The sequence below is a fragment of the Lagenorhynchus albirostris genome, chromosome 7, assembly GCF_949774975.1.
Source record: "Lagenorhynchus albirostris chromosome 7, mLagAlb1.1, whole genome shotgun sequence".
In the NCBI taxonomy this organism is placed as follows: domain Eukaryota; kingdom Metazoa; phylum Chordata; class Mammalia; order Artiodactyla; family Delphinidae; genus Lagenorhynchus; species Lagenorhynchus albirostris.
In genome coordinates this window covers 87,003,060-87,016,220 of record NC_083101.1, presented here as the reverse complement: position 1 = coordinate 87,016,220, position 13,161 = coordinate 87,003,060, and the positions used below count along the sequence as shown (strand labels likewise).

The 13,161-nt window shown below is 37.5% G+C and overlaps 1 protein-coding gene across 1 annotated transcript in view; it reads right to left on the bottom strand.

Moving 5' to 3' along the window:
• Positions 1 to 9,820, bottom strand: part of ERCC6L2 (ERCC excision repair 6 like 2) — a 140,043-nt gene extending 130,223 nt beyond the window's left edge. The window contains exons 1-2 of the mRNA XM_060155378.1: positions 9,354 to 9,820; positions 4,071 to 4,495 (exon numbers count right to left, since the gene is read on the bottom strand). Of these exons, the coding sequence (XP_060011361.1) occupies positions 4,071 to 4,495; positions 9,354 to 9,435 (507 nt within the window). The 5' untranslated portion in view covers positions 9,436 to 9,820. The remainder of the gene's footprint in view (positions 1 to 4,070; positions 4,496 to 9,353) is intronic.
• Positions 9,821 to 13,161: the final 3,341 nt, after the last annotated feature.

The following is a 13,161-nucleotide window of genomic DNA, read 5'->3' as shown; positions in this document are numbered from 1 at the left end:
TTATTTTGATTGTGGTACTGCAGTGATCATTTCTTGGGTGCAAATATATGTAAAACTTATCAAATTGTATATACTATATATATACTATATATACTATATATATACTATATATACTATATATATACTATAAATATATGTAAAACTTATCAAATTGTATATACTATATATATACTATATATATACTATAAATTTACAGTTATTGTATGTCAATTATACCTTAATAAAATATGTAAACAACACACAAACTTACAGATACACACACCCAACAAAAATTTAATAAGTCTGACAAAACCAAATTTTGAGAGGTTATTGAGTAACCATAACTCTGATACATTGTTGATAGGAATGAAAGAAAAGTGTTTCCAAAGTGTCAGTTTCATACAAAACTAAACACACATCACCTTATGACCAAGTAATTCCATTCCTAATTATTTACCCAAGAGAAAGGGGTACACAAGAGATTGTTCAAGAAAGTTCTTAACAGTTTTATTTCTAACAGCTAAAAACTGGAAATAGCTCAGGTGTCCATCAGCAGGAGAATGGATAAACAGAATGCAGCATCCATACAACTCAGCAATACTACTCAGCAGTAACAAGAAACAAACTACCCATGCACTCAATAACAAGATGAATCACAAAATATTATCTAAGTAAAAGAAGCCTTATATAAGAATACATCTGTATGATCCCATTTATATGAAAAGGCAAAACTAATCTATGATATAAAAAAGCAAAACAATGATGTCTCTTGGGGGTGGCAGGAAGGAACGTGAAGACATCTTCTGGAGTTAAAATGCTCTATATCCTGAAAGAGCTTACACAGTTTAGCCAGATTACACAGAGACATGTATTTGTCAAAACTCATGGAATTGTGGGTACATTTAAGATTTCTGCATTTCATTGTAAATCTTACTTCAAAATGAAAAAAAAGAATTATAATTAAATATTGAACCTTGGTAATGATATGCATGCTCAAGTGTTTGGGGATAAAACATACTAATGTATGCCACTTTAAAACTCAACAAAAGATGGTGGGATGGATGGATATGTTAATAAGCCATATATAATGAAATGTTAACAGAATCTAGGTGGTAGGTATGTGGGTATTCATTGTACAATTGTTCCAGCTCTTCTATGTGTTTTAAAAGCTTCATAACAAGATGTTGAGGAAAAATCAGTTTGTAAGGTAGTAGGGATTCCATTTTTTGCATATTTATGTATGTCTGTGTGTTCATCGACATGCACATATGAAGCATATACATGTATATATTTATGTATGTTGTATATGAAACTATTCCCTCTCAATCAGATCCTTCCAATTCACTTTAAACATACTCAAGTTCCCCCTAACCCCAAATGGTACAAAACAAACAAAATAGAAATCCTATCCTCCTTCAGCTACTACTAGGTCATATAAAGAGAAGAGCATGCTTCTGGTGTCCATGTCTTCACCTACTCCATTCTGGCTTGTGCCCCCAATACTCCAGCAAAATGGCTCTTACTCAAAGATTTCAATGATTTCCAAGTCAGTAGATCAAATGGATATTTTTAAATCCTCATCCTTTGAAGAATTTAAAATATTAAATTTACCCACTTTTCAATTTGGAATGAGGGAAGCAAACTTTTTTGGTATGTAAAACAAGCATTTTTAAAAAGAAGAGCTCAATTTCATACTACGGCCAAGTTAGAATATACGAGGGGAAAACTTAAAGGATGAGATCAGAAAAAAGGAAAACAAAATGAAGAAGTTACTACTATAGTTCAAAGAGTAATTGCCAATGGTCTATTTTCATAGAACATTTTCACCTAATTCTACTACATTTTGAAATTCTAGTGAGCTCATTAACTATTGTCCACATTTCTTCAACTGGGTTAGTCATCCTATCTACAGAAGCTCTATCTTAAATGGATCTCCCCAAACCGCCTATTTATGTAGAAATTATTTTCTGAGTTACAAGAATAATAACCAGTGAACTAGGTCCTCAAGGATCAGATAAATCCAGCTATGTATCAAAATTAGTACAAAAACTATTTCCTAATCTTGAGAAGGTGAGCCCTCAAAGATATTCATAGCAGCACTGTCATAGCATATAATACAACTCAAAGCCTTCCAATGATTTCAGTGTGTCAGAAAATATAAAATTGTGCAGTAAAATCACTTTTAAAATAATCTTATAAAATGTAAAATAAAGGGAATTTCTTTGTGACATGAGCTTCCAAGATGAAAGCTTAATATGAGCCTAAAATGTGCAGAAGAATTTGAATTGTATTTAGTAGGTTTAGGGTAGGGTTTCCCAAATTGCAGGTCACTTTTTGTAGCTCCCTCATGTTTCTGATTTTGAAGATGAACAGGCATTGACTAGTCAAAGACATGTGGGAAAGAACATTCTAGCATGGGCAAAAACAGTAAAAGTATATGTAAAGACAGTCACAGAAGGGCTTTATTATTTATTTTCCTTTAATATTCATCTGCATATCTTGGTCACAGATGGTAGTTTCCAAAAGGCTCCTATCTTTATTCTTGGAACCTCTTCTCCTGAGAAAGTAAGTTCGTTTTATTCCACAAGCAATTATTTAACACCTTCAATGTGCAAGCCTAGAACTATGTGCATTGCCTGAGATTAAAGGAAAATAGATTATGGCTAATAGAAACACACTATGATTACTGAGGGACTTAATTTTACCCTAGCTTTTTACACCAGAGCTTTATACATAGCTATTATTTGGCTATTTTCAAATGTTAAACTTAATTTTTCGCTTACCTTTGAACTCCACTAACAATGGAGGTGTCATGAAGAATAAAATAGCTTAAATTCAATTGTAAAGATGGAAACACAGAAGGACTTAATCACACTAGACAAACACTCCTGAAAATCCAGAGTGATTGCTTAGTATAAAGTCTAGGTTCAGAACTCTAATCTTTTTGGACTATAAACCCTTGTGGTACACAGCTTCTGACAAGGCTCCCAATAATCCCCACCTCTTGGTATCCACAACTTTATTTAATGTCCCCCCTTCAGCCCAGTATGGGCTGAACCTCACAACCTGCTTCTAATGATGTGAATATGGCAAAAATGAAGGCTGTCTCTTCTGTGATTAGGTTACAAAAGACCATGACTTGTGTCTCACTAGTAGTGCTCTCTCTTGCCTGATCACTTGTTCTCCCTGTTGAAGCATGCTTCCACACTGTGAGAAGCACCATGAAGAGGTCCATGTGGTAAGGAACCAAGGAAGGGCTTTGCCAATAGCTCACAAGAAACAGAGGCCTCAGTCTAAGAACTCACAAGGAAATGAATCCTGCAACAACCACACAAACTGGGGAGTGAATCTTCCCTAGTCCAACCTTGAAATAACTGCAGCCTTATGAAAGGCAGAGCCAGAAGATCCAGCTAAATGGTACCCAGATTCCTGACTCACAGAAACTTTAATATGATAAATGTGTATTGTTTTAAGCTGCTACATTTTGGAATAATCTGTTATACAGCAATAGATAACTAACATAGAGCCTATCTGCAGAAAAGTATATACATATACAAATTCTGGCACACATTTTAGAGAAATAGGAGGCCTCTCTGAAGTCCACCAATAGAACTCCTAGTGGCCCAGAGATCCCAGACTAAGAAATTTATGCTTTGATAAACTCCAACAATATGCACAAAAGGCCTGAAGAAGTCAATTTAACCATGCTATGTAGCTTAACAAATGTCAGAATGCTTTCCTTCCATAAGGTATTACTAAGAAAGTTAAATTACTCTAAATATAATTGATATCTTAGTACTAGTATTACCAAAGGTAAAAACAAGTCGTTATACTATAACATCGTTTTAAATAATGTATTTCATAGGTACTAAATAAATATTGAAGATAAAATAATGACTAAACACCATCCTTAAGTACTGTGTGAGACAAACACACACACACACACACACACACACACACACACGAAACAATTATAAGATCTGCGATACAAACAGAAATTTCCATATGGTATCCATTCATGTATGTAATATATATGATATAATATGTATGACTTTATTGAATTTTAATTATAAAGTAATTAAAATAAATACCTGTACTGTTTTTCCAAGTCCCATGTCATCACCAAGAATACACCCTCTTCCTTGGATGAAGTGTTCATAGAGAAACAGGGCTCCTTCCCTTTGGTAGTCTCTCAAATACCTATTAATAGTATAAGGAATAGAGTCTCCATTTTCAGATAATTGAAAAGCAACAGCAGATGATGGAAATTTTCTGTCTGGAAAATAAGGTTTTTCCAAATCTTCATCATCAAATATAAAATTCCTGGAGCAATCTTTAACAGATTTCACTTCTTGAAGTCTTTTAAGAGGTACTTTCCTTTCTTGAAAATCTGAATATAAGATGACTGCAAATGACTTCCCATTTTCATCCACTGTGATAGATTTTATGCTTGCTTCACAAAGTTTTTCATTATCTGGAGAAGGGGCGAGACATCTTTCTCCTGGATGCCATATATCTATAATAATAAAAGAGAAAATAAACTTGCCAAATCTAACTTATAAAGTAACACCTCATTTATCCACTGCTATGAGAAAAAGTGTTCCTCACATAAATACCCTTTCCAAAATCTGAAACAAGATAAATTATACTTATAACATGTATAAATATTTTCCTAAAGTATATTTTCCTCAAGCATATTATCATAATAAAGGGTACATAATTTATTTCCAGTTTTTCTCACCTTGGCTGTGTGTCATAATCTCCCCATATATGCTTCGTCTGTTGATTCTGATTCAGTGGATATGGGCCATGGGCATTTGGTTTTATTATTGTGTTTGGTTGTTACTGCTGAATTCAAAAGGTGACTCTGATGCACAGCCAGAATTGAGAACCACTTATTTAAATATTCATGATGACTCATGAACATTAGGTATAACGTTCATGATATGGTAGAATAACACTGAATAGGACCTGGTAACAGGTAAGCTAAAATCCTCTGAACAGCAATATTTTTGTGATTCTTCTGTCTGCTTTTTTAGTTACTCCATCTCCTTTCTCTGAAGACAGCTGTTTCTTCTCACTGTCAATATTGCTGCTTCTAAAATGTTGCTTGAATCTGTATACAACCTATCAAGGGAATCTCCCAACTCAACTAGAGTGATATGTACCAGCTTTGTCACAGCTTTTTCCCTTCTAGGTTTTGAAGAGCCAAGGTTTTTAAAAAAGAGATGAATTCTAAGATCTCTTTCTGCTAAGATTCTATTATTCTTTGAAGAGTCTGACTTGTCTCTATGTACAAATTTATTCTGTGCTTAACTGTAGAGCTATTTTATTTTCTATTCAGAAAATAAAGCACTATGAATGAGGAAGAGGGCCTCTGCAGAGTATACTGTTGGTACAATTAAAAGGTACCAAATAGAGGAAATTAAGTAAAAGTAATTTCCCAAATGGAATTTCTTATAGCAAGAATCCCAGAGGAATTGTATAGCTACAATTTTAAGGATACTAGGAATTATTTTTCTCACATATTTGTCATTGAGATCATATATCATTGGTAGTTTCCCAGGGACTTCCTATTGATGCTGAATTAGGCTTGTATAACATTCATGATTATAACTAGTACATCTATATTCTCTTCAGCAAGAAGAGCTCATTATACTATTCCTCATCAGTTGTTCCTCAAAAGTAAAACCATTATTCTAATTTTGATAAGGTTGTTTTTATATAACAATCAGCAAAAAAAATCTGTTCTCCCACTCTAATCTTTGCATCCAAACTGTTTGAGAATTGTTACATTAGTCTAAAAGAGAAGAGTTTTAATGTGAAAATAAAACATTTATTCACTATACAGGGATAAAAAATAGGTTGATGGGCCCTATTTTCATAACAGTACTGTTTGAGCCTTAAAACCTACGTTAAGCCTTGCAACAATTCTTAATACATTATTTGTTTCACATGCTTTGTCTACCTATCCAGCAAACGCCTTCTAATTTTTAAAGACTTAATTCATTAATTTATTTATTATTCAACATATATGATTTAACACCAATTATTTGCTAGAACTGTACCACACAGTTAAAATGAAGAAAACCAATGTCAAAAATGATTAAACCTTGGTTTAATTTAATCATCACAAGGTTTAGTGATTAAACCTTGCTTAGAACTAGTCTTTCCAAATCTCATTAAAAGGCCATCATTGTCTAACCAACTTTTCAAGGTAAAAAACCTTTAGTCAGCCCTTATTCCTCTTTATATATTAGTCCCTACATCCTCTCCATCAGAATGTCCTGCTGGCTCTACCTAAAAAAAAAAAAGCATCACTTTCCTCCATGCCACCATCACTTTAAAACAACTGTTGGTAAACTTTTTCTGTAGAGTCAGATTTTAGCTACTTGTTATTTTACATCTTGCAGGCTATACTGTCTCTTGCCCTTGTAACACAAAAGTAGCCACAGACACATAAACAAATGGGTATGGCTGTGCTCCAGTAAAACTTTATCTACAAAAAAACAAGTGTCAGGCTGAATTCGGCCTTGACTGTAATTTGCCAAACTTTGGCTTTCTCCTAAATTACTGCTACAAATTCCATTCTCTATCCTCCATTCTCTAACCATTCTCTCTGTTGACACTATTTCCCTCTACAATCCATTTTCCACATAGCAGCAATAGTGACTATTTAAGAATATAAATTATTAGTAAATCTTTCATTTAAAATCTTTTAATAATGACCCACCGCACAAAGAATAAAGTCCAAGCTCCTTACTATGGCCTGTAAGACCCTGTATGATCTTCCCCTACTTACCTCTCCAACTTAATCTATCAATTTTTCCCTTGACTCAAGCATATTAAGCAGGTCTTTTCTCAGGTGTTTTTATGTCATCGCCTCAGAGACTTTATCTCAGACCACCTTATTTAAAGTAGGGAACCCCACTATTCTGTACTATTTTATTGTCTCTATAGCACATATCACAATGTTTAATTATCACGTTTACTTTTTTTATCTGCCTCTCACTAGAGAAGAATATCTTTTCCAAGAAAATGTCTGTATTCTTCAAAATTTTATCCCCAGGACCAGCACACAGTCGGCATTCAATAAAAGAGCTGAATTTATTAACAAAAACACATCCTTGATCTCATAGAACCTTGACATCTAATGAGAAAGACAAATACTCAAAAGTTCACACACATGAAATTGCTATAAGTGCTTTGGCAGAACAAAGTGCTGTAAGAAGGAGGTACTGAGGAAACAGTTTAAAAAGTAAGGAGATCTAGGGGCTTCCCTGGTGGCGCAGTGGTTGAGAGTCTGCCTGCTAATGCAGGGGACACGGGTTCATGCCCCGGTCTGGGAAGATCCCACAGGCCGCGGAGCGGCTGGGCCCGTGAGCCATGGCCACTAAGCCTGTGCGTCCAGAGCCTATGCTCCGCAATGGGAGAGGCCACGGCAGTGAGAGGCCCGTGTACCGCAAAAAATTAATTAATTAATTTAATTTAATTAAATAAAGTAAGGAAATCTAAGAAGAGAATATCAGTCAGAGGGCACATACAGCATGTGCAAAATCCTCACGGGCTTCACACAACAACTTACAGAAGTCTATTTGGTTCCTGAGTTTGGGTAATTTCTAGAACTAAATATTAATAGATTCAGTTAAGTTTGAGCAGGGCGGTTATCTCTCAGTATTCAAACTCCAGAACAAATAGCTTAAATTAGGATGATTTCCTATTGGACTGAATAGGGGTAAGGCTCCTTATGATCTGGTCCCTGTGTTCCTCTTTAACTTCATTTCCTCCCTCTCTCCTGATTTCATTCCAAACTGGCCTCCTTGCTATTCCCCAATCATGGTAAGCATACTCCCACCTTAGTCTCCTGAGATTTCTGTTCCTTCCGCCAACGCTCCTCCTAAATACCAAAGTGACTGATTCTTTCACTTCATTCAGGATTCTGTTCAAATGGCATCTCCTCAGAGGTATCTTCTCTGACCACCCAATCTAACATAGCACTCCCCGCCACTCTCTCTTCCTTCACCCTGCTTGATACCATTTTCAGAGAAAAATATGAACTGTCTGTTATTGTTTATCTCAACTTAAATATAAGTTCCCCAGAGCAGGGACTTGTGTTCACTGCCATATTCTGGGCACCTAGGACAATGTTTGAAACTCAAATACTTATCAAATTAACAAATATTTATATATAGCTAACATTTTGAGGGCTTATGTGTGCCAGGCATGCAATTTAGATGTAGTAGTTCATTTGAGCCTCACAGCAACCCTTCATGTAAGTAATATTATTAGTTCCATTTTACAAATGGTGAAACAGATAAAGGTTAACCATGGTCACACAGCTAGAAAGTGGCAGAGCCTGGATTTGAACCAAGCTATCTGAACTTGTAACTACAATGCTATACCAGTTCACACGTGAATGAACAATTCCTTGGAACTGAGTAGCCCCTGCCCCTTTTAAATGAGGTATGAGCATTCCAGTTACTATAATCTCCACTCAGCAGCTTCATCCATTTATTTCACCTGCCAGGTTTCTATAGGTATTTATATTTGTGGTCCCTGAGTTATAGTGTCATCAATTCCTAGCCGTCAGAGCTGAGGCTTGTTACTTAAACGTCTCTGAACTTTAGTTCTGAATCCCTCATCTATTTAATGAGATCAGTATCTTCCTCAAAGGAAAACATGTACATAAACAATTAGCATATTTCTGGGCACGGAACAAGCACTCAATATCTGGTAGCTTTTGTTATGTCACTATTAATAATGAAAGCTATTAATTTAGGGTCAAGAAGCCATCCCAGATGACTTGTGGCAGATAACCATACCCTCCTTAAACCCTCTCTTGGTGACCCATTAAAGGTGATCCTGACTCAGTACATCATATATTAAGCTCTTTGTGTAATAAACTGAACGAAATATCTCAACCTTTATTCACCTACTTAATAACAAATCTACCATTCACTAAGAACTGAGGCATACAAGAACAGAGAATAAAAATACCAAACATTTACTTAGGGTTTACTATGAGCCAGACACGGTCACATAAATGCTTTGCTTAACACCATCTCATTTAATAATCACAAGAACTCACTCAGCAAAGACAGCAGTTTTACAGACGAGGAAACCACCCAAAGTTGCTCAGCAAATGACTGTCAGAGCCAGCACTAGATCCCAGGGCAGTCTGACTTCAGAGTGCAGGTTCTCAACTCTGAATCACAAGGAACTGTCCCAGCCCTAGAGGTGGTTCACAATCTCCAGCTGTCACTCACAGGAGCCGCAGGGTAAAACCGCAACCCCAAGGGAACTGGCAGGAACAGGTCCAACCCTACGCAGTAAAGACAGTTGTCTGGGGAGAGAGGGGAGCTCGGAGCTTATACCTTTGCTGTTGGTTTCCGCGCGGGGCTTCGGGACAGAGAGATCCATCTGGCCAGGGGGAAGGGCCTGGCAGCCTGGTTGCATTTAACACCTGACAGGCGGCGGAGGACCGCCAGGAGGAGGCTGGCGGGCGGACGGCGGCCAACTCCACCTGCCGCCGCCCTCTGTACATAGCCCCCCGCCCCCGAAGCCCGACGTCACGGGACGAGAGGGAGCAAAGGTGGAGCCTGACGGGGTCCAGGGAGAAGGGCCGGTTGCGTTCGAGACAGCGGCAGAGCCGGAGGGCGCTGTGGAAGCTGGCAAGGCGGCGCTCACCTAATCGTCTGGGGCTCCGCCGCCGGGGGAGGACAACAAGCAGGCAGGTCGACCCCCTAACCTCCCTCTCAGTAATAGGCTTCGCTCTGCGACCCACCACAACTTCCAGCCCTGACTCGGAAAATCCCGCGAGAACTGGCTCCCGATCTGTTTTCGGGATCTCACGAGAACAAAATCTTGGTTGACATGGGCGGAGCGATCTTCCGGCCGTCTTTCCTCTAGGAAACCGGTAACACAAAGAACCGCGATAGTTGCAAGTATCGCGAAGTTTCATATCGCCTGCTAGCCTGCGGCGGCTCTTGCGGTTACGGAGAAAGGCAGAAAGATGCTCGTGGGCGTGGGCCTGCAGTGGGTCTTTTAAGGACCGGTAAGGAGGGTGACGGCCTGGCAGGAGACCGTCGTCCCCGCGATCGTATCTTGTGACTTATATTAGGCGCTTGGTTCCTTCGTCGAGTTGCCGGACGCCCAGGGACTTTGGGAGGCGAGCGGTTCCCGCTTGGAGTGCCGCCTCAGCCGTGTGGACACCGACGGCTCAGGACACCCAGAGAAGGCATATCTTCTTAGGTCATATACTAAAATGTAGTAAGTTATAAATAACTTTTCTGAGTACAGAACCTGCAACACATGCCCTAAGTAGAAGGCAAAGGTAAAGATACTATGAAAACTTGAAAGTGTTTTTTCGTGTACCATCCCAAGTTACCAGTGGTTTGTATAACACGTTATATGGGTAAACACTAAGCAAACCATCAGGCTGTTTTGGTGAGCATCTTCAGGGCAGCATACCACTCAGGAATTAATGAATACTGCTCATCTAATACTCTTCCAGACGTTGTATGTAGATTAATCCAGAAATGCTTCCTCACATGTTAAAATGTTTTTGTATGCTGTAGGATATTTCATTGAAGGAGGTTAGCCCACATGGGCCTGTATTAGTTTCCTATGGCTGCTTTAACAAATTACCAAAAACTTAATGGCTTAAAACAGCATATAAGTGTTATCTTATAGTTCTGTAAGTCAGAAGCCCTACATTGGTCTCATTAGGCTAAAATCAAAGTGTTAGCTGGGTTGCCTTCTTTTCTGGAGGCTCTGCAGAGTATGTTTCCTCACCTTTTCCAGCTTCTAGAGGCTATACACATTGCTTGGCTCACGGACACCCTTCCGTCTTCAAAGCCAGCAATGTTGCATCCCCCTGACCTTTTCATAGTCACATCTCCCTTTAATTGCAGCAGGGAAAGACTATTTGATTTTAAGGGCTCACATGATAAGATTGGGTCCACCAATAATCCAGGATAATCCTCCCATATCAAGGTCTATACCCTTTTTCACATCAACAAAGTCCCTTTGCCATATAAAGTAACATGTTCATGGGTTCCAAGGATTAGCATGTGAATATCTTTGGTGGATCATTATTCTGCCTACCACAGGATCTTAATGAGAAAAACTATATGGCTATTTGCTCTGTAAATAGGTATCCATTCTTTGACAGATACTAAAAATTAGTGTGTTTTCATAAAATGCTTCATCTAGAATAGCACTTGTTTCTGTTTACCAGCAGGTAAAAATTTTGTATGGAAGAGAAACATCTAATTCATCCATTATGTTGGTCCTCACACGTGGTTAAGAGGTTAAGTCATTTAACCCCACTGCTTCAGTGTCCTCACCCATGACAGATTAATAATAGGGTTATTGTAAAAATTAAATAAAATAAATAAAACACCTAAAACAATACCTAGTCACAGTAAGGATTTAGTATTGCAATATACTCTTGTTATCAATAGAATGCATCCACTTGAAAGTTGAATTCTGCATAGCCATTTCTTCAATTTAATATTTTGGCTAATAGTTGATAGCACATTAGTTAGATTAGAATTTTAGACTAGATTCTAACTTAAACACCATGGATTATAAGGCATATTTTCTAGGTGCAGCTGAAAAAAACTCATTGTACTTGTTACTCTTGATTTTAACATGCATCTTGATGTTGGAAATTCTAAAATGTAGGGAAAAATCTTCTTGGAATTGGAATTGATGAAATATATCTGTTTTACTTAAATTCTGTTCACATTGTCCTTAAAATCAATAGCAATTGGAAATATCAGTCAAGCTTACTTTTTTTTTCTGCAACTATCAGAGAAGAAATTTGATTTTTTTCCCCTATTGAAATGACTAGTTGTGTAATGTTGTCTTATTTTTTAATGTTGTCTAATTTTTCCAGAGGTCCACTTATTTAAGATGTTCATTTCTAAAGAGCTGACCTCTAAATAGGAGTGATTAGACAAATCACGTAGAAGTAAATATTGATTTAAATGAAAGAGATCATCTGGGTGATGGAATACTCTTGTGACTAACAGAAGTGAAGGGGGCCTCAATTTCTGAGTGTTTCTTATTTAATCTCACCACCATGGTTATGATACATGGTGAAGTGAAATAATCATGACATAAAATATGTTTTAGTGACTTACATGCCTCACAAAATTAGACATCCTAAAACATTCCTTCCCCCATTTAACAGTAGCTTTTGTCTGAACCCATTAGAGTGACATCCTTGTCTAGGTGCTGATATTGTAAGCATCCAACACTGTAAAACTGCACTGCAAAGTGAAATTGAAAGCCTTGCAAGATATTCAGGAATTACCAGAAGTCAATAAAAATGATATTGGATAACTAAGTTGGATGCAAAAACATTGGCAAAGTATGATCTAGTAAAGTTAAGCCTGTAAAATCTACAAAAAGAGAAAAAACACAGATGATGATAGCATGGGCATTTCAAAAGAGTATTACTTGATTATCAAAGAGGCCCTTGAGAAAGAGGATTAAACCTTTTAATATTTTACAAAACAGTAGTCTTTATATTCACACTGCAGAAGTCAAATATGAATCTATCTGTGGTTCATAGACCTCCAAAATTGTGAGTTAATCCAGCAAAAATGCTCAAGAAAAAAATAAGTATGTGTCTTAGTCCATTTCGGTTGCTATGACAAAATTCCACAGACTGGGTAGCTGTAGATAAATAGCAGAAATTTATTTCTCACAGTTCTGGAGGCTGGAAAGTCCAAGATCAATGTGTCAGCATGGTAGCATTCTGGTGAAGGCCCTCGTCCAGTTCATAGCTGGCCCTTTCTTGCTGTGTCCTCACATGGTGGAATGGGCTAGAGAGCTCTGTGGTATCTCTTTTTTAAGAGCATTAATCCTCCTAATGAGGGCTCCATCTCATGAACTAATCACCTCCCAAAGACCTCACCTTCTAAAGCCATCACAATGGGCATTAGAATTTCAACATATGAGTTTTGAGGGGACACAAACATTCAGACCATAGAAGTATGAAAACATAAGACAGCATAAGAAATTGAGTCTCAGAGTTTCAGTTAGCTGATTTTAGGTTGTAGCATCTCTCCCCTGATACAGTTTTCCAGCCATTGTATCAAGCAGAAGAAAGGAAGAACAGATGAGGGCAGGGTAGAGGTGATAGAAATAGATGTGTCCTTGTTTGCCAAT